At 40.0% G+C, this 19247-nt stretch overlaps 1 protein-coding gene across 1 annotated transcript in view; it reads right to left on the bottom strand.

Annotated features, from left to right (window-relative positions):
* Positions 1 to 2718: 2718 nt before the first annotated feature.
* ASY3 (asynaptic protein) overlaps positions 2719 to 19247 on the bottom strand; it is a 75088-nt gene continuing 58559 nt past the window's right edge. The window contains exons 2-11 of the mRNA XM_090018346.1: positions 12219 to 12383; positions 10959 to 12065; positions 10730 to 10871; positions 9759 to 9875; positions 9610 to 9670; positions 7999 to 8148; positions 7198 to 7256; positions 6854 to 6988; positions 4459 to 4550; positions 2719 to 3014 (exon numbers count right to left, since the gene is read on the bottom strand). Of these exons, the coding sequence (XP_089874472.1) occupies positions 2961 to 3014; positions 4459 to 4550; positions 6854 to 6988; positions 7198 to 7256; positions 7999 to 8148; positions 9610 to 9670; positions 9759 to 9875; positions 10730 to 10871; positions 10959 to 12065; positions 12219 to 12383 (2082 nt within the window). The 3' untranslated portion in view covers positions 2719 to 2960. The remainder of the gene's footprint in view (positions 3015 to 4458; positions 4551 to 6853; positions 6989 to 7197; positions 7257 to 7998; positions 8149 to 9609; positions 9671 to 9758; positions 9876 to 10729; positions 10872 to 10958; positions 12066 to 12218; positions 12384 to 19247) is intronic.

Raw genomic sequence — 19247 nt, 5'->3', positions numbered from 1 at the left:
TCAAAGAAACCAGAGTTTGTTGTTTCCAAGCACTAGATGAGCTCCTAGGTGAACAGTTTTCACTGCATCATCCAGTTTGAAAGGTTTTAATTTATGTTAATGTTCACATGGTTGTCACCTTACTTCCCAAAAGCTTATTTCATATGGCATATTTTCTTCACAATTTGAAAAGATAAAAGCAAGGTTGCCAAGAAGGGAAGTGGAGTTGGGGAATGAGGAAGGAGTATTATTTAGGCCCACAAAGTTAGAATTCAAGAAGCAGAACACAAATGGCTGGAAGATCACTTGATTACTAATTTACTATAGAGCATCAAGAGGAACCATATCAGGAAAATGTACAGAACCTTTGTACAATTTATCAAATAACGAGAATCCCACCTGAAAAATGCATTGCATGAACATCTGAATAACTCGATGTAAAATGCAAACTTGATGATTTATCTACATGCAAAAAAAATATATGGATCTCATTTGCAACTACAACACCCTTAATTCATCACATTAGGCCATCACTTCCATAGACAGTGTACCCCTTTATAAAAGCCATTTTCATGACAAGATAAAACAGGCAGAAATCATGCCAATCAATCCTCAAGTAAAGCAAACACTCTACAGCACTAACCCATATGAACACGTTGTTTCTATTCTTTGCCAGAGACATATATGAACCAAAATAAATAAAAGCCAAAATCCCCAAAACAATGATCAACTTCAACCCATGTTCTTCTATTACTTGCCCGAGAACACGCACGAACCAAAATGAAAAAACATTTATCGATGTCAACTCGTAGAATCTTTTCGATTTCATAAGTTAAATGCACGAATGAAAACATTTACTGCCAAACATTAACCGGCAGCAACCACTGAGCAGTCTCTTTTGAACAAAAAAGACTTCATGAAACTTCTCCCCTTCCCATTAAATTCTAGATACACCACTCACAATCTAAAAACAATTAACCGGATCTTTCATATTTTGCCTATCAGATAAAAAAGACTCAACCATGAAAGATGCAAACACAATTCCAGACAAACACTACCAGACCCTCAAGAAAGAAGAGGCAACTAACTTTAAAAGAAGAAATCACGTCGCTGATGCCTCAAGAAGAACAATCAAAAGCGACAACTACCAAGGGAAAATCAACTCCCCACACTGACAAACACCCAAAATGCCTCCACGATCGACCAAAAACACTTGATTCTCATCGTCAAAGCAAAACCAATTTGCACGACGAACAGAAACAACCGAACACTGAATACACGAAAACAATTTCCACGCCTACACAGGCAACAAATTGAAGAACTGACAATCATCCACACAAGAAAAACCAAAAAATCAGATGTTTCCAGGAGAAACGACAACTCCCACATAGAGAAAACACCGAAATTCCTCAACAATTGAGCAGAAAAGCTCTTTTTTCACGAAATAAGCAGGAGTACGACAGGAGCAATCGACCAGGAGGTCGTACAACCACCCACGCAAGAAAACACAAAAGAAACAGAGGTTTCAAGAGAAACGGCTATTCCCCACATAGAGAAACACCCAAATTTCTCAGCATCGAACAAAAAAAATGCCATTTCGTTCGGGAAATAAGCAGGAATATGCAAGGAACCATCAACCAGGAGGGCGTAAGGCTGAGAGAGAGAGAGAGAGAGAGAGAGAGAGAGAGATCACCTTGAACGGGCGACGTTGCCACATTTGGAGCACTTAGGCTTGTTGAGACCCTGAGGCTGGTCTTGGGCGCGTCCAAGCTTCATTTCGGACTATTTACATTGCTTTGATAGCTGGAAAGTGGCGAAGTGCCAGCCATGGCCGGTAAATAACACGCCGGACGATGATTCGGATGATAAGACCAAAAGCCCCACCCAACAAAACACAAAAACGAAGTTCTGATCTCTTTCGAAATAGAATTGAGAATCGAAGACGACATTCAACATGATGCACACGCCTTAGAAACGAAGCGCGTTTCGACTTGAGGCGTGCGCTTCACATGAGTGAAGCGTGCGTTTCAAGCTTGAAACGCTTCACTGCAATGCCTCAATACCTTGAGCGTGCGCTTCGCCTCTGAGGTGTACGCTTCAGGTATTGAGGCGTACGCCTCTCACAACACTGGTTATTTTTAAAAGTGAGCTAGAGTTAAGTGAATAAAAAAAAGCATCTCGAGCAGTCATTTGAGCAATTTTTAAATGGTTAGAAGTCTATTTTAAATATTTGGAACCTGAAGTAGTTAGATGTAAATTTACTATATGTTAGGCGCCTATAAGTAAATTATCATTTATTGTATGCTATATCGTCTCTGCTATTCTTTTTTTTTTTCCTTTTTTTATTTGAAAAGCAAGCTGAGGTTAGGCAGACCCCACCAGTTATAATTCAAAGTATCACTGGGGTTTTGAACCTGCAACACAAGGAGACGTGCACTGATAGCTCCTACCAACCAAGCGGAGCCCAATATGGTAATTTTGCTTTCTGTTTTTATGTTGATGTTAGTAATTTTGCTTGGTTTTGCAATAAACGCAAGGCCGGGTTTTATGATGCGGTTAAGTGATGGTCTAGTTGTAGGCGATGGACGACGTCTGATTTAATATTCTCCTCATTCGTCATACTCAATGGAACAATGGTGTTGCTTTATGTTGTCGGGTGGAGCAGGGGAAACAAGGAGGAAACACTCCCCCTGTTGAATCAAAATCCACTTCCTTCTCTTTAACGCCTTGATCCAAACATGCCGTTGGAAGAGCATTTGTGTAATTCAAGGACCAACAAAATTACATTGGTCATAGCCAATGAGAACGGTGCTGTAAGAAGGCAGCGGAAGAAAAAAAAAAACGCGATGACAAGATATGGTAAGTACGTCATTGATGATGTTATCTTTCCCCTTGGTAACCTTCCCACGTTCTGGCATATAAATGCCTCCTTTCAGTTGAACGTCCCACTATATCGTCATCAACACAAAACACGACGCTAACTAAAATACTCCGCTAAGCACGCGCTTTAACTCTTGCATCTTTTCCTGAGATTCCTGCGAAACCAAATCAAACAGGCAGTTCTCTCATCAATAATGGATACGATTGTCGACTTGCCTCTTTTCCCCTCTTAACACTAATCCCCAATTGGGACTACGAACTTGGGTAAGATCGGTTCCTAAGACGATGAAGGACAGCCACACAAAAGACTCGGAAAAGGAGGGTGACGTGGAAATTGTCCCACGAGACAAAAACAACTGTCTCTTGGGCCCTGAACGGTCAACAGGCACAGAAAGCAGGTATGGACTTGTGTAACACGACCTATAACCCACCGATACTAGGGGCGGAAAAAAATGGCGAGAGAGCATCAGGCCTGGACCTGATGCAGCTCTTAGATGTCGTTCCTTCATGTAATAAACGGCAGCTAGAACCATGAATGGATAGGTTGTTTCTTGGATGGGCTCCACAAATTCTGTCAAAGCCATTCAAGTTTTAGATGAACGGCATCTACGGCGAAAACAATGAATGGCTGAAGCAAAAAAGAAACAAGATAGTAGTATTCTTGCTGCCATTCATCACAAGGATAAAGGGCATCCAATGCAACTCTTAACAGTTTACCACCAGAGCTGCATCTGATTATCTAATGGTAAACCATCAGGATACCTTGGGTTGCATTCATCCGTGTTGATGAACGGCACCATAGTTACATTTCTTATGCCACAGATGGGCCTGCCCCCCACCACGATTTTCAGAGCCTTTGATGCTGTAGATGAACAGCATCTAGAGCACCTCCAAGGAATGGCTGAGAGCAAAAGCTCCATCCATGGCCATTGGGTGCAATTCATGTAGTGGATGAAGTATGAACAACATCCAAGGAACTTGGTGGTAGCCCTCATCCGATCCACACTCAATACCAACTAAGAGGCAAGCCCAATCCTTTCCAAGCAAAAAAGAACGATCTGACCTGACCCAAATAGACAGATCTACTTGCCGTGTGTAGACTTGTCTAAACATGAAATCTATTTGCAAGGAGTAGCAAATAGGTCCAGCTGCCAAAAGGGCCACAATAGAGCTGATTATCAAACGCAGTCAGCCTAACCCCATTCCATTCATTCCCTATGTCATCTCCTATCGGCATACCCCCTCTAAGATCTCATTGATGCAAATTGTTTTGATCAAATCCCACCTCATAAATGGTTTCAGCATAGTCAATTTAATTGAGATCGATCAACATTCGACAGATGTTGCTTTTTTTTATTTAAAAAATCACAAAAATTTTGTTTTTCAGCAGTTGACTTTTTAACCGCCAAAAAATCCTGCACTAAATGGAAGATGTAGATCACGTCTACAGCATCCGATTTGATCAAAACAGTTTGCATCAATGAGATCCCAGGTAGGGTATTATGATTGGGATAACCTTGGGGATGACTGAAAGTCTGTAACCCAAAGCTTTGCGTTAGATGACCCTGTCATTAATTGGGTTAGAGAAGGTTGACTTGCCTTTTGCAGGGCCACGATTCTTCTTTCAGCGTCACCCAACTGAGCAGCCATGTCATTCTCTACTTGTAGGAGCAGCTTCCTATGCGACGCCTCTAAGTCATCGCACCAAAAATTCCAATGTTAATAAACCGATCAAACTCAAAGTGAAAACTAAGATTTTCGCAACATGCATCTCTTGAAACAAGTCATCATTTACGGCGAAAGAAGCAGCAGCAATTAGGTGGGAATTATTGCACTTGTAAAATCTATATCGTAGGTGCAGTTTGGCTGGTCATGGACTTGGGCAGTCTAGGAGGACCAAGAGTTTAATTGTTCCGGCCAAAGAATCATCTGTCACTTGGACTGATAAATTTGAATGCTTTTGGTAAAGACGCAATCATATGAACAGTGTGTAAAGCAATTGGTTGCCAGGCATTGATTCTAGGAAAGAGGTCGGGAGCTTAATTCTTAACCTTATTCCCGTTTGAAAAATATCGAGCAAACCTTGGCTCCACTCAGTAACAAGCCAGCTCGAGCTAAGCCCAAGTTGATGATGAGTAGGGGTGTCAACTTACCTGGACTAGGGATGGCAGTTGGACCAGGGGAAAGCAAAGCCCTGCCCTGCCCCGCATCGCCCCGTTTGGATGGGGGATGAAAGGCATGAAACGGGAATGGACTTAAGCTTTCCCCCGCCCCACTCCATCCTTCTAAGGGATGACAATAGACAGAGAGGAAACGGGCCCCGCCCCACCTCACCCCCATTTGGACCGGGGATGAAGGACATGAAACAGGGGTGGAGGTTAAAATCCACCACAGTGCGGGGATGGAGGCGGGGGTGGAGGTTCGGATTTTGAGACGGGGCGGGGGTGGAGACCTTGTCCCCTGCCCCCACCCTGGTCCATTGCCATCCCTAACCTGTAAACCCTATAGGGTCTAAGTATGGTGATAAATAAGAAGACCCAATTAAGACCCATGTCTGGACCCTAAGGTCTGATTAATACATGGACCCAGGTATAGTTTGTGAAATTTTATACCAGACCCGGGCCCGACCCAAATTCCGATTAAGACAGCATAAATTTTCGATGTAAAAATGATAAAAAATATTGTTTAACGAGTATGACATGGCCGGGTTTGGTTCCACCTGAGTCCAAACCAAACCCGACCCATTGACACCCATAATGACGAGGGCAAGCTCGGGCTTAACAAATAAGTCGAGTTTGAACAAACCAAGCTCAAGTGCTCAACTCGTCCGGCTAGTTTACCTGCCATAGAGGCGAATTTAACTTTGTGTATTGATAAACTGAGGTTCTGAAATGAAGTGTACCAAAAATTCTGATACTCACATGCCCCCCTCTTGGCTCTGCCTCTCGGTAGTGGTACAACAGATTGACCATGACGACACGTGTTTTATGTCAATAAAATATGGGTCTCCCCTGAAAAAGTGTGGAACCTAACAGAATAATTGGACACCCCCTTCACCAGACTAGCCATTGGGTGGGCACCATCTGCTGGGGGTGTGCAGAGATCTGCTCGATATATTATATATCACGCTTCACCAAAGCGACCACCTTTGACTACCCCGTGCACTGATGAAATGTGACTGGATCCAGAGTGACCCCAATGAAAGCATCAATTATCACAATTCTAGTTCTCAATGAAAAGTCTCCCATTAATTGTTAACATTTTGAAATATTTTCAGAAAAATATCCGTATCATGAATAAGTACAATTTTAAAACGTTAAATATATCAAAATAATGATAATATCTCAATAAAATGATGTCAATAAAAATAGGAGAATTTTGAATTTCTTGCAATATTATCAAGATTTTCACGGCCTGTGATTTTTATCACCAGAAACTCAAAATTCGCTGATATTTGTGACTGTATGGGCTTGGGTCGACTATCCAACCAATCCCAGTTCCATTCAGACCAAACCGGTAACCCCTACCAGGTTAGATAATCGGTAAAGCCTGCTGACAGGGTTTTCAAGACATTCCAAAGATACCCAATCTTATTGGAACATTTTCCCCCATGAATTTGAACTCCGAATGGAGCTAAAAAAGGATTCAGATCCAGTAAGAAGCCTGCCAACCACAGTATGGTAGGATTCAACTTGGATCTGTATCAAAGCGGACCAGTTAGCGTCCCTACTGGCGCTCCTGTCAATGTTATTCTCCAAAAGACCCTAAAACACTAGCACTTTATTGTCGAGAGCAGCTCAGGTCATGTTGTCACCCAGGGCAGATTTGATACTCGGCCGAGCTGGGTACCTTTGTAAGGTACTCGACCCAATATGTGACCGGCTAATGGGCTATATATATATATATATATAATATGACCAGATTTGCTTTCATTCTTAGAAAGTTAAAACTCCTTTAGAGCTAGGTGGAAGAAGGGTTAGAAATATAACCATACTTTGCCTTTCCGCCATTGCTCTCAGATCTATCTGATCTGCTTCCATCTCTCCTAGCACGTTCTTGCACTCTTGGAGATGTAGACTCACGTTCTCCTTGAACTTTGCATGGATTTCTTGTAGTCGTTCTTGTTGCTCTGTACAACAAACGAAGAAAAAACATAACACCTTAAATAAATCATCAGTCACCAACAAAACCTCCAATTTGATTAACCACAATACCTGCTTGTTTTCTTCCAAGACAGCAATAATAAACTTTTCTAGAATGCGCTTTTTTCTTTCTTTTTTTTTCAACAGATTCTAATTAGAGGTGAACACATTTGTTACTTTATTTTGCTTTATCTACCTTGAAATCTCGTTTCTAACTTCTTCCTCTTGGTTTTGCTCAGATTGTTAAACTTCCCTCTGTCAAGAAAGATAAAGTTAAGTGAAGACAAACTAACTTCATGTAAAGATACGTGAAGACAAACTAACTTTTATGTCGCACACACACGTACGCACATATGGGTCTCATCCTGGTTGCCCCTTATAGAACTATACTCTCTTAACAAAAGTCAGTTTTTTTAACGAGGAACCCTCATCAAAGCAAGGAAAACCCCGGGTGGGGCCCCACGACCACCCTACCTTACGTGGCCCACCTCTAAAAGCTAAGGACACACCCATGCACCAGCAGCGTTTGATCCAGTGCCTTCATCTCAGCACCGTCACAACCGCCCTGCTGGCCAGACGGGCAAACCCTGCAGTGGTCTAACAAAAGTCATAGTTGCAGGCATTATTTAGACAATCATATCCTAAGGATGTGTTATGGTTTGTTTACTCAGAGATATGCATCAGATCAAATTATTAGATGCAGAATTTGACATTTTCTGTATGATTTTGGTGCATTGTGGGCCATTCTTTTTAAAAACCTGTGTGCAGACAAAAATCTATTAATCTAATACACCTTTTCCACTAAGAAAGATATGGAGATCTCATCTGTAGAGTTAGATCCTCAAATAAAAAAAATCAAAGGGCGACTAAAGAGTACGGCACTGTCAAGGGTACCAAAGCTAAGTTCATGAATGTGTGCAAGCGTGTGTGTATGTTTTTTTTTTTTGTGTGTGTGTGTGTGTGAGTGTGTGTAGAGAGAGCAATTTGGATCACCCACAGTTCGGTATGTATTTGAGACTCTGCACTGTGTAGTTGTGCTTCAATTTTTTCAATGGTGGATGAGAGGATGCATGAGGCTTTTCTCCTTGTATGAGACTTCATCTTCGTCTTGAATCTTTCTAAACCCGAAGTAAACTGAGTGATGGCCCTGCTTTGCCATGAAAAGGAGAATGCCCTTTAGTTGAGAATCAGATGGTAGCATTGTAAAATGATAATGGCAATAAAGAACTGCAGGTGGTTCAACAATCTAGTACAAGATTATAAAACAATTATTAAACCTGCACAGTAACAAAAGGCATATAGTGCAATGGGCCGCTTACAAGCTGCCAGATAGTATAAACTTGGTAAATTTTCACTGCAACTTTTGATAAACTCCAACTGTTCATAATTAAGAAAGTTCACTGAAGGTCTAAAATACGGGGGTCATCAAGTGACAACTTTCTTAAGACCAAAATGCTGAAACAGGCATCCAGCTAGCCATTTCCACTAGTGTCTATGATGTAGGGCTCCAAATTGGCCAGAGCCAGGGCAGATGCAGGTGAGTCTGCATCCATATCCAACTAATGAATCTTTTAATGAGTCCAGGTCTGGTTCAAACCAATTCTGTCATTGGATCAGGATTCGGTGGGGAAGTACAAAGATCCAGTAAATCAGGCAAATCCAAGTGCCATTAACCTATGCATGCAAAAGGGAGAACCATACAAGACATTACCATGACACTATTGTGTCTGGTCCTATCAGATCAGGCATTGGTTTGTATAACGGCATTTTGCAGGGAGGACCCCTTTTACAGAAACATTGGGATAGTGCTGGGATGTTTTGGTTAAGTTGAAATAGTCATGAGAGCAGATCAGGACTAGGAAGCCTTGAACACATTGCGATCCAAGATATCCCTGTTAATCATTAGAATGAGCAGTATCGGATGCACTCTTGTATTAGCACCATACTTCAGATAGGGAGCAAATGGCATTGTGATACCATTTAAACTTGATTCTCTTAATGACATTACAGGATTGTGCTCTGAAAGCTCATATGCATTTTGGCAAAATGGTCAGTGCACTTTACTGACTGAGTGGCAAACTACAGATAAACATCAGCGAGGGGCTTTGAGAGCATCATGCAGTCATTGACACCATTCAGGTTTCTTGACACACATTTTACATATGTAGATGTGGTAGTAGGCATGAACCTTGAATGCCACTCCCAGGTCTCTAGTGGCATCCAAAGCATATATAGAGGAGCTTAAGATTACAAACTCCAATATCCATTTGATACCTACAATATAGTGTTGGGATATGTTCAATTGCCAAAATGACATTACAAAAGCCTCCCAGAATGTTCGAGAAGGAGCAACTCCAGCTCAGAACCTGTCATCTGGTATGAATCTGAACTTAACTATAAAAATATATTGCTGAAAATCCAAGCCCAACATCCTGGATTCCTAACATCATGCATCCAAGTAAAATCTAAGAAAGTTATTCGTTTATATATGCAAAATCATTAGTAATCATTTGACCATGAGAATCCAAAATTTTCTTAAGAAGCAAAAGATGCAAATGCAAGCTGTTTCATTTCTCAAACCAATCATTAACTGTAGTGTAGAAGTAACCTTGCCAGTCCATCCTCACTTTGCTGAGATGCCACATGGAACTGAGAGGTTTCCTCCTTTCCTAGTAAGTTTTATGGCGATGATGCAGTAAAAGACATGTCAACAGGATAATGAGAAGCAAATGAATTGAAGAACATGATGAGGCTTACCCTTTTTGGATGGAGAAGTGGAGCTTGGGACTTTGGCCAAATTAGCTTGATGGCGTATTCGTATGCTACGACGGAGCAGAAATAGTGGCTTGTCATGGCTTTCTGGGGTCCATTTCTCTGTTGCCATCAGGAAACATGAAACTCGTGACGAACATTAAAAACCTAGGCATCCATTTTTCTGAAGAAACAGACAGACATCCAACATTCTAGAAGACTTGGTACACAACCATGCTTTGACTCAATAATAAATAGAACAGTTGATGCATTCAGATATTTGATACTCAAACATAACTTGGATCTGGAACTGGGATTCTACATTCCCTTTCCCAAGTATATCCATATGTTATCCTTCTCTAAAGATTAGTCATCACCTTTTTAGGAAGACATGTAGTCTTCAGTAAAACTGTGGGTCTTTCATAATTTTTGCATTTCAGTAGAAGGCAACAGACTTTCACAATAATATTTCAAAGATCCTGGTTAAAGATAAAAGAGAAGACTTCATAAAACAGAAACCGAAACAAATCTAGAGCAGACTACGATACGACTCATTTTCCTGCAGCTCAGTTCTCTCAATGGGCACTGGAGATCAAACGCACAAGGGAGGTGAGGGGCAGTACATTGATATATAATGTGGCCAACATGTCAATATGGCATAGTTTCACAATTATGGGTGCTTAAAAAAGAATAAAGTGGACTTGTTGGTGGGTCTATAGAGACCCAGGTTTAGACAGTCTCACAAGCACTGACTATCCTTTTGCAGGAAGCAGTTCAGAAACACTAAATCTTCCTCCTGCCTAGGAAGATAAGATGGGGGACCAAGTTTATAAGACGTTAGTCCAAATCATGGTTCTTTACCAATATACAATCATGCAATTGTTAGCAGTCTTTTGAATGGATGGTAGACTTGAACTGGTTCATGTCATGTGCAAGAAAGCACCTTTGTGCAACAGTTAGTTTGGTTGATCACTTACCTCCTCTGGTCATATGATGATTTTCTGAGTATTCTATATTCTGCTCTTCCACTGAAGAGGGAGAAGAATTCTTCTGCACATCCCTCTTCCCCAGTACAGGTGGAGTCCCAGACAAGGTCTCCTTATCCTCTCTGGTATCATCCTGCAAAACTAGTTAAGGAGGTGCACTAAAATCTCTTCTCCCAAGTGATCCAAACAGAAAATATAAACACAAAAGAATTAAGGATACAGAAGATGCTATGCATGTGTGTGAACGCCTCCGATGTTGGTAAAATCCTTCTGCTATTGACATGTTCTCAGGAAGTTCTGGACTGGCATCATCTATGTTATCATCATGCAGTGATGGGCTATGAAAACTCTCTTTCTTAGCTGTACCCATTTGGAATTTTTCTTTGTCTGCATCACATAACCATGATCTATGAAAACTTCCTTCAGCAGCTCCATCTTTTGCAACTGGTGAATTTTCAAGCACATCAGGGTCAAATCTATGCATGGGTGATCCCTGAATAACTTTGCCACGGCTACTCTGCCTTCGTAAGGCAGTAGCGTGACTAGCATCATCATTCTCTTCCTTGTCTTTTCTTTTTGTCATTATTGGAATGTCAAAAACTCCTCTATCAGCATCCTTTTCCATCATAGGACTTCTCAAACCTTCTGCATTTACTGTTTCCTGGGGTAATGGTGATGGCGATCGCAGTTTTTCCTTCTGTCCATTCATTTCCAGTTTCTTTTCAAGAATTGTGTCAGGCGAATATTGAATTCGCCGAGGTACAATCAAACCATGCTTCTTAGGCTTCCTTTTGAAGTTGGAGGAATGCCTGTTTACACCCAGTGCATCTGCTCCATGCCCTTCTTCTCCAGTAAATATGAAAATATTTTGCTGTGGAAGTTTCTGTTGGAGGGGTAAACTTGGAGGAAGCAGCCCAAGATTGAGTTCATGCTGCAACTTTGGAAACTTAATGGTTGGCTTTCTTTGCAATGCAGAACGAGTAAAAGGTTTACAGGCATTCTGGATTGGTTTCTCAGAATCAGTCTCGATGGTATCAGAATTCTGCTTAGATTTGTGGACTTTAGCATCTTTATCATCTCCTGCCTGTGAAGGAGCTGTTTGCAGTATATCCCACAGTTTCATTCTCAAAGTTTCTGTGCATTGATTTGTCTGAAGATTTCCATTTTCTTTGCTCATTGTTTTACTTTTTGTTTCCTTTTTATTTGATACATGCATTTCTTGAGTTGCTGTGAAAACAAACTCTTCTACCTTTTCTGGGTTAACACCATCCTTGCTCTTCCTTGCATATGTAACACAGTCAACCTTTGTTCGGAGACCATTTCCAGACTGCAAAATTGATGCCCTATTAGCACAGAATTCTACAGTTTTATTTTCCTTGTGGAAAGAGCGTGAAACCCATGCACCTGATTTCTGAATTGAAGTTTCTAATTGGCCACTTTTTAAATTTAATTTTCCCGCATCTTCTTTTATGTTTTTTACGCCAGCAAGATTTTCTGCACAGGGATCACCAGTTTCACTCTTCTTTTTTATGTCAGAGTCTATTCCTGCCAAAGCTCCCTGAACTGTGACACCAATTGAAATTTTGCGGTGTTGACCACAAGAATGATAGCTACTGCTGAAGCTTGGACTAGTACCAACATGTTCCTACAAAAATTTGAAAGCATCAAGCATTGGGGTTGGTTTTCTTGTTTTCCTTTTCATGAATCTATAAGTTATCAAGGAAAAGTACCAAACAGATTCAAGAAAGAGCAGCTTGAAATCATTTGTATAATAAGACATGCACACTTGAAAGGACAAATGATTACTTTAAAGTACATTTTCTGTAAGACTAACATAGAAACAAAAATTTCTGTAACATCCATCTGATCAACTGATAATCCTTACATGTAAAGATATGTTTTTGCAATATCATTTAGCATGACCATGAAGTTTCCACACCACAAACTGTTGAACCCAGCCATTAGAGTCCTCACATCATGGAGAATGACACAAATCGGACAATATCTGGATGCTTGATTGTGAAGGCATTATCATTTATCCATTTACTAGATTTCCTCTACACAATAACAGAAGTCCTAGATATTGAACATTGGGAAACTATTCTTAAACCTAGAGGATCGAAGGCTTATATGAGTGATTTAACAAAATAAAATAATATGCTTTATACATGTGCATCAATCTTCCCATACATAATGTGCAGCCAGTGCGCCATGTAATCAACTGTTTAATTTACTTGTAGGAATATCCGCAGCAAACGATTGAACCTAGAGGATTGAATTTCATCATGTGTTTAGTGTTGAAATGGATAAGAACTGCCTTGCATGTTGCACCCATACAGATGGCCAGTGCAAATTCACATTGTTTGAGCCCCATTTAAACAAGGAATTAATTGCATTTAAAGGCAATCCCAAACAAGGTCAGATTCTGCCTTCATGGCAAATGATATGTGAATCTGAAACATTTCTATCTGAACATTCCATTAATAACCATGAATGCTAAATTACAAGTTTGTATAGGGTAACTAAAATGTATAACCATGAAGGGCTAGAATCTTGTAAACTAGAATGTGCTGCAAAAGAAAATCAAATTGAGTCATTGCAGATGATGTTGCAATTTGTAGGTTGCACGTCCACCAAGAACAAATGAAGGACATAAGGTGAGCTAGGCATCAATTGTTCCCTCCTCAATGCAATCAAGTCATATCGTTTGTATGCATTGTTTAAAGATGCAAAAAAGAACACATAAAAATCATTTGTTATGACAATAAAGAAACTGTCTTAAGAAAAAAAGACTTCAAGAGAGTAGAATTCATGAGCTTCCCCCTTTATTGAACTTTTACAGACCCTAATAGCAGGATTTCTATCTTATATAACAAAATTGTAACCAAGTTGGCGAATATTGTTGTCATCATCTGCTTGAAGCATCCAAGGTAACTCATCCATTAACGAATGAAAAAGCCAGAAGACTCATTTTAGGTGCCAACCTTGCCACAAGAGGCAAAAAGATATCCTAGAAACACCGTTCCAAGCAAACCAGCAATTGAAGGTTTGCTTTATCCTTTCACTGATTGATTGAGTTAGCCCTGCAATTGGAATTGTTTTCTATCACGACAATCCATTGTCATAGTGTGTGTGTGGGGGGGGGGGGGGGGTGAGGGGGTTGGACTACATCAAAAAGTCAAATGAAGCAGGCATATTTCCAAGAAGCATACAAAGTTTATATCAGTTTATGAACAATCATAAGAAATTACTTACAAGCTGTCTTTTGTTTTCTATCTCCATCGCAGGCATTCTTCTCCAACTTACTGGGAAACCATGAAATAAGTCAAATGTTCAAGTTCCTATCTGAATGTATATTTAGAATAAAAAAGAAATGATTAATGACACAAAAATTTTATGCTTTCATTAAAGCATCAGCAAAGCAAATGTGATGAACCATAAACAAGTAATAATATCAATGATAAATCATGTAGGGTCTAACCAATGTTGTGAAAGCATTGAAGCGTATTGAAGCGCTCCACCAAATATGAAGTGAGGCGTAAAACGAAAGCCTCAAAAATATATTTTTAAAACTTTAAAAAATATAAAAACTACAAATAAATAAATAAAATGCTTTATTCATGAAGCAACAACCAATAAGAAATAGGAAATATCAAATAAATACCAAAAAATATGAGAATAACATGTAAAAGTAACATGAATGCAACAACTTGATCTAACTAAGTATTTGACATATAAAATATGAGCACTCAATGAACAATTAAGTAACAAAATCACTAGCAATTAGATTCATCAACATCATGTCATCATCAATAATGCATATTAGCATTAACAACCAAAAGTTAATGTATATCTAACTAATTTTTCAATCGCTAGAACACGTAAGAATGCATATCTAATTATCTATATTTAGTCTCACCCACAAAAACGCTTAAACTTATTTTTAATTCCCATGATCTAATGACACAAACTAAAAGTCACAAATTCACATTAACAATCTTTATATACAAAACTACAAACCTATACGTACACAATAGATTACATGTACATACACAATCTTTATATATAGTTATGTACATGTATAAACCTACACATACACAATCAATTACATGCATATCCACCTATCAAAAAATTATTTTTAAAATAATGGCACAAACTAACATTCACAATTTGATATACACAATCTTTACAAAAACCAACACATACAGTCAATTACATGTACATACATAATAACATGCACAGTCAATTAAAGAAGAAGAACAAAGGAAGAAGGAGGGAAGAAGAAGAAGAAGAAGCGGCAGCAGAGGAAGGGAAGAAGAAAAGGAAGAAGAAGAGAAAAGGAGGAGGAAAGAAGAAGAAGCGACAGCAGGAGAAGGGAAGAAGAAGGAGCAGAAGAAGAGGGAAGAAGGGAGAGAGAGAGAGAGAGAGTATGTACTTGCCGCCGGTGGTGGCTGCCGCTGGTGGTGGTTGCGCCTCAAGGAGTATGAGGCACACACCTCACACATGGTTGTGCCCCAAGGCAAAAAGTCCCTCGCCTTGAGGCGAGGCACACTTTTTGCGTATTGAGATGCGCTTTTCACAACATTGAGTCTAACTGAGCATTTCAAAATTACCAAAGATCAATCAAATACATACTGATAACAAATAACGAAAATGTGTACTTGTTTTTCTTACTTTATGTCAAGATTCACTTCTTATGTTCTTCAGTTTTACAATGTTTTAACCACTTAGCCATTTCAATTTCGCTAGGACCTGGAAAAAAATGTTTTCATGTATAGTTGATAGTTGAATAAAAGACTAGGGCTTGTTTGTTTCACACATTCTTTCATGTCAAAGGTCATTTTCATATGAAAGGGGGATCTTTCCTGCCTGGGTTGAAACCAACACCACGCAGGAAAGAGCAGTTGGGCCCCCCACCTTTTCACCTAAAATAAGGGGTTTCAGAAGAAACTGGCTTTCGTGTGACTTCTATTTCAGGCGATTCCCATTTCTACAGCACATGAAAAATGCCAAGCATAAGAAAATTCAGAATTATTTGAGACCAGCTATACCTAGAGAAATGTCAATTTGTATCTTATAAAAGAAATAATCCTTCAGAAGAATAGTTGTTGTAAATGGATGCAGCATTAAGGTTTAATGCAAACTTAGGGCCATAGACCTAAGAAATTTCTTAAGATCCATCTCGCAGCAGTTTGGTCATGACAAAATCTGAGTCCTAAGGAGAAGCTAGTTTTAAAGAATGATGAAATTGCGCAGATATTTGCATGAAAACTATTTAGTCTCGACAAATTCAGATCTGGTGTAGAATTAGGACTCCTGTTACGTGAAATGAATTATTGATTTATTCTAGAACCCAGTTAGCAGTCTTGTGTTTTTTATAAACAGACGCTACCCTCTGGGTTATGTCACTTTCCTAATCCTTCGATAGTAGAGCACCCCATCTCCCTAAGTTACGGGGTCATTTTGTCAAGTTCCTTCGAACCCTTATGACTATGACAACAGTTGTGACGCATACTCGCTACTATGGCAGGGCGGTACACTGTGCTCTCTCACGAGCCCTATTCACATCTAAGACTAAAGGCGAGCACTGAAATGAGAAAGGTTCACAAACTAAAGTGCTTTGTGTCTGCAGGTGTGCTCTGCCTAGCACAAGACAAAGCAAGGCAAGGATGAGCACAGCGCAGTTAGAGGCATTTGTCTTCGCCTTTAGATAGCATCAAGTGTCCGCCTAGCTCGTGCTGCAAACTCGCACACTTCACAATGCGAAGCTCGTTGTCTATTCCCTGCAACATTGCCATCTATGATATCCCTCAGTGATTTGCTAAGAAATACTAAAACTGCCACAAATTCCAGATGCAGGGCAAAATCAAGATTAAAGACTTTTGAAATCTTCTATTGATTGACTTCAGTAACAACACGATTCAAGGTTTAACATAGAATTAGGAACAGATATCTACAACATTTCCCACTCATTTATTTTGTAGAATGTAAGATTAAATTAACTATTGTGCTAATCTACTTAAAAGGAAAATATATTTTAAAAATTACAGAATCTATATCTGAATTCAAATAGAACTATGCATACATCAAATTTCTAGCAATTCACTGTGAAAAAGTAAAATTAAGCACTTCTATGGTGGAGTTAGTAGAAGAGAACCACGAGAATACTTGTCAAATTTTTATATGGCCTGGTTTTCAGCTCAGATTTCGAACTCTTCCCTGCTCCTAGACAATGCAGAAGTGTAGCGGCCAAGAATTGGGAATCCCAAGATCGAAATGCATTATCTGATCGTTGGTTTCGAGGTCTATCACATGCTTTCTGCTTATAGAAAAATTTACGACGGATATGTTGAAATTATGTGATCGGAAGGATCGCTACTCGTACGGGTTCCAAGATTTCTTTTTTGTTTCTTCGTTTATAGGGAAGTTTCAAGCGAGCACTTTGAAATTCCGTGATCGAGAAGCTCTTTGAAGATCCGATCTCGGACGCGCTTTACTGCTTTTCAATCGGCGTGGAATTTTCCGATGAAGGAACGAAAATCCAGTGACCAGAAATGCGATCGGAAACGACAATTCCCAAATTGAAGGGAATGACGGGAAACGGCGGAGAGGGGGGAAATGAGCATTCGAAAGCCAAAAGGGTAACCGGCTTCGGTATTTATATCCTTTGGTTGTGGGTTTTGGACATTTTCTTGAAGGACAATATTGTCATATAGGACATTTTTCTTATGACGAACTCACCCTCTCTACGACTACAAGCTTCTTTTTACCTTCTTATTTTTGTTGTGGAATTTCTGATTTGTCAAAGAGTATTTGTGTCTTGTGATGTGAGCATCATCAACCCTCGTGGGGGTGAGAAAAGAGCCAAATGAGTCGAGCTTCTCCTCCTCAGGTTTGGCAGACTTGGACCCAATGCTGACCTAGTCTCGCATTTGTGCGTCCGTTTTTTTCTTTTTTTATAGAAAAGTTGGGGTTTGGCAGACCCCTACTTGTTCATTGGTGAGAGAAAGAAAGTTGGGAGCCTACTGTCGGAGGATGCCAGAGAGGAGATGAGGATTTCATAGATGCTAAATTTGTTCACGAGCAAGGTGCTATAAGAATTATGGTAACTGGAATGGCATTCCACATCATCAAAACCCATTCATTTCCTCAAATCAACTGCTTTCATGAGAAGATGGTAATTACCAAAGTTAAACGTCGACTGCCACTCTGGCTGCCCATTCAAATCCTCCACAACTACCTTCTGTCATAGCTGGCAATGGCTATTCAAGTCGTTTTGACTTTTCATGGATTCTATACTTCCTACCCCAGCTACCCTCTCCCAAACAAAGCCTAATAAACCATTACAAGTTCTCCAAGGAGGGAGACCAATTAGGAGGTTTATCTTTCTAAGGCTACTCATTTGCCATAACAGTCATACTAGCTAGCAGTCTTGGAATGTGATTACACGATTTTGGAACAAAGGAGATTTTGAAATATGTAAAACGATAGAGAGAGTTAAGAATTTCCTCATGAACCATACCTGGCAGTCCTCGTCCTTCAACATGATTGTTGAGTATTCGAACTAAATCTCGTATGGAACTCTCAATTATAATATGATGATGACGTTTGGGCGTCTTTATGCAATATAAAGCTCAAATTCTTTTGTTTGAACTTGGCTCACCACAAGCTTTAGTTGAACCAAGCTTCAAGGAATGTGACAAATCTGGGTATTGAGATTTTCTCACCAAGGGAAAACCCTTGTAGCATGGTGGGGTTGGGCCTTGGCTGTTAGACAGGCAGTCAAGATTTGATTCTTGTGGTTCTCACCAACGATGTAAGTTGATGCCCAACATAGGCCTTGAGGGAGAGGGTCCTAGCATCGAAGTTTTACACTTCTACGACGATAATCTTAGGTAGGGAGGGCTAGGTTGAGCCAATGTGATTAGGTCTTCAATCTCATACATGGTTTCTTCAAGCAATAAATTAAAAAAAATTGTCATGTTTGCAAGTACTTTAAGAAACAGATTCAGGCTGTGTTTGGGAGCCATAATTGTTCCAGGAATTATGGATTTAGCATTTCTCTGCCTGTTTGGGAGCACCAGCCAGGGATTTACCAACTACATGCTCACACTGTTTGGGATATGCCAGGAACAGTTGTGGATTCAACATTTGCAACCCCAACTATCATCTCTCATACAATACCCCTAATTTGACAGAAAGTTAACATTCTTATAGCGTGGTGTTCAATTTTTTTAGGCAATAAGGCAAGTGTTATATGCAATCAAAGTAAATAGAGAGAGAGAGAGAGAGAGAGGTGCTACGATTTTCTGGTTTTATGGAAGGGTCAAGGGAGATAACGTGGTAGTTAGGAGGTCAAGGAAAGACGGGGAGTGTGGAATACAGTCGGAGGTGAGCGTCGGCATGGGAATCAATATTTACCTCCTCCCATGAGAGGCAGTCAGTTTGTGGATTTGGAGTCGGCACTTCCTACCTGAACACCCATAATTCCTGCTTTTCCATGCTCCCA

The sequence above is a fragment of the Nuphar pumila genome, chromosome 10 (genome assembly GCF_984573655.1).
Source record: "Nuphar pumila chromosome 10, dmNupPumi1.hap1.1, whole genome shotgun sequence".
In the NCBI taxonomy this organism is placed as follows: domain Eukaryota; kingdom Viridiplantae; phylum Streptophyta; class Magnoliopsida; order Nymphaeales; family Nymphaeaceae; genus Nuphar; species Nuphar pumila.
The sequence above is the reverse complement of the archived record's forward strand: the minus strand, read 5'-3'. Positions and strand labels throughout refer to the sequence as shown.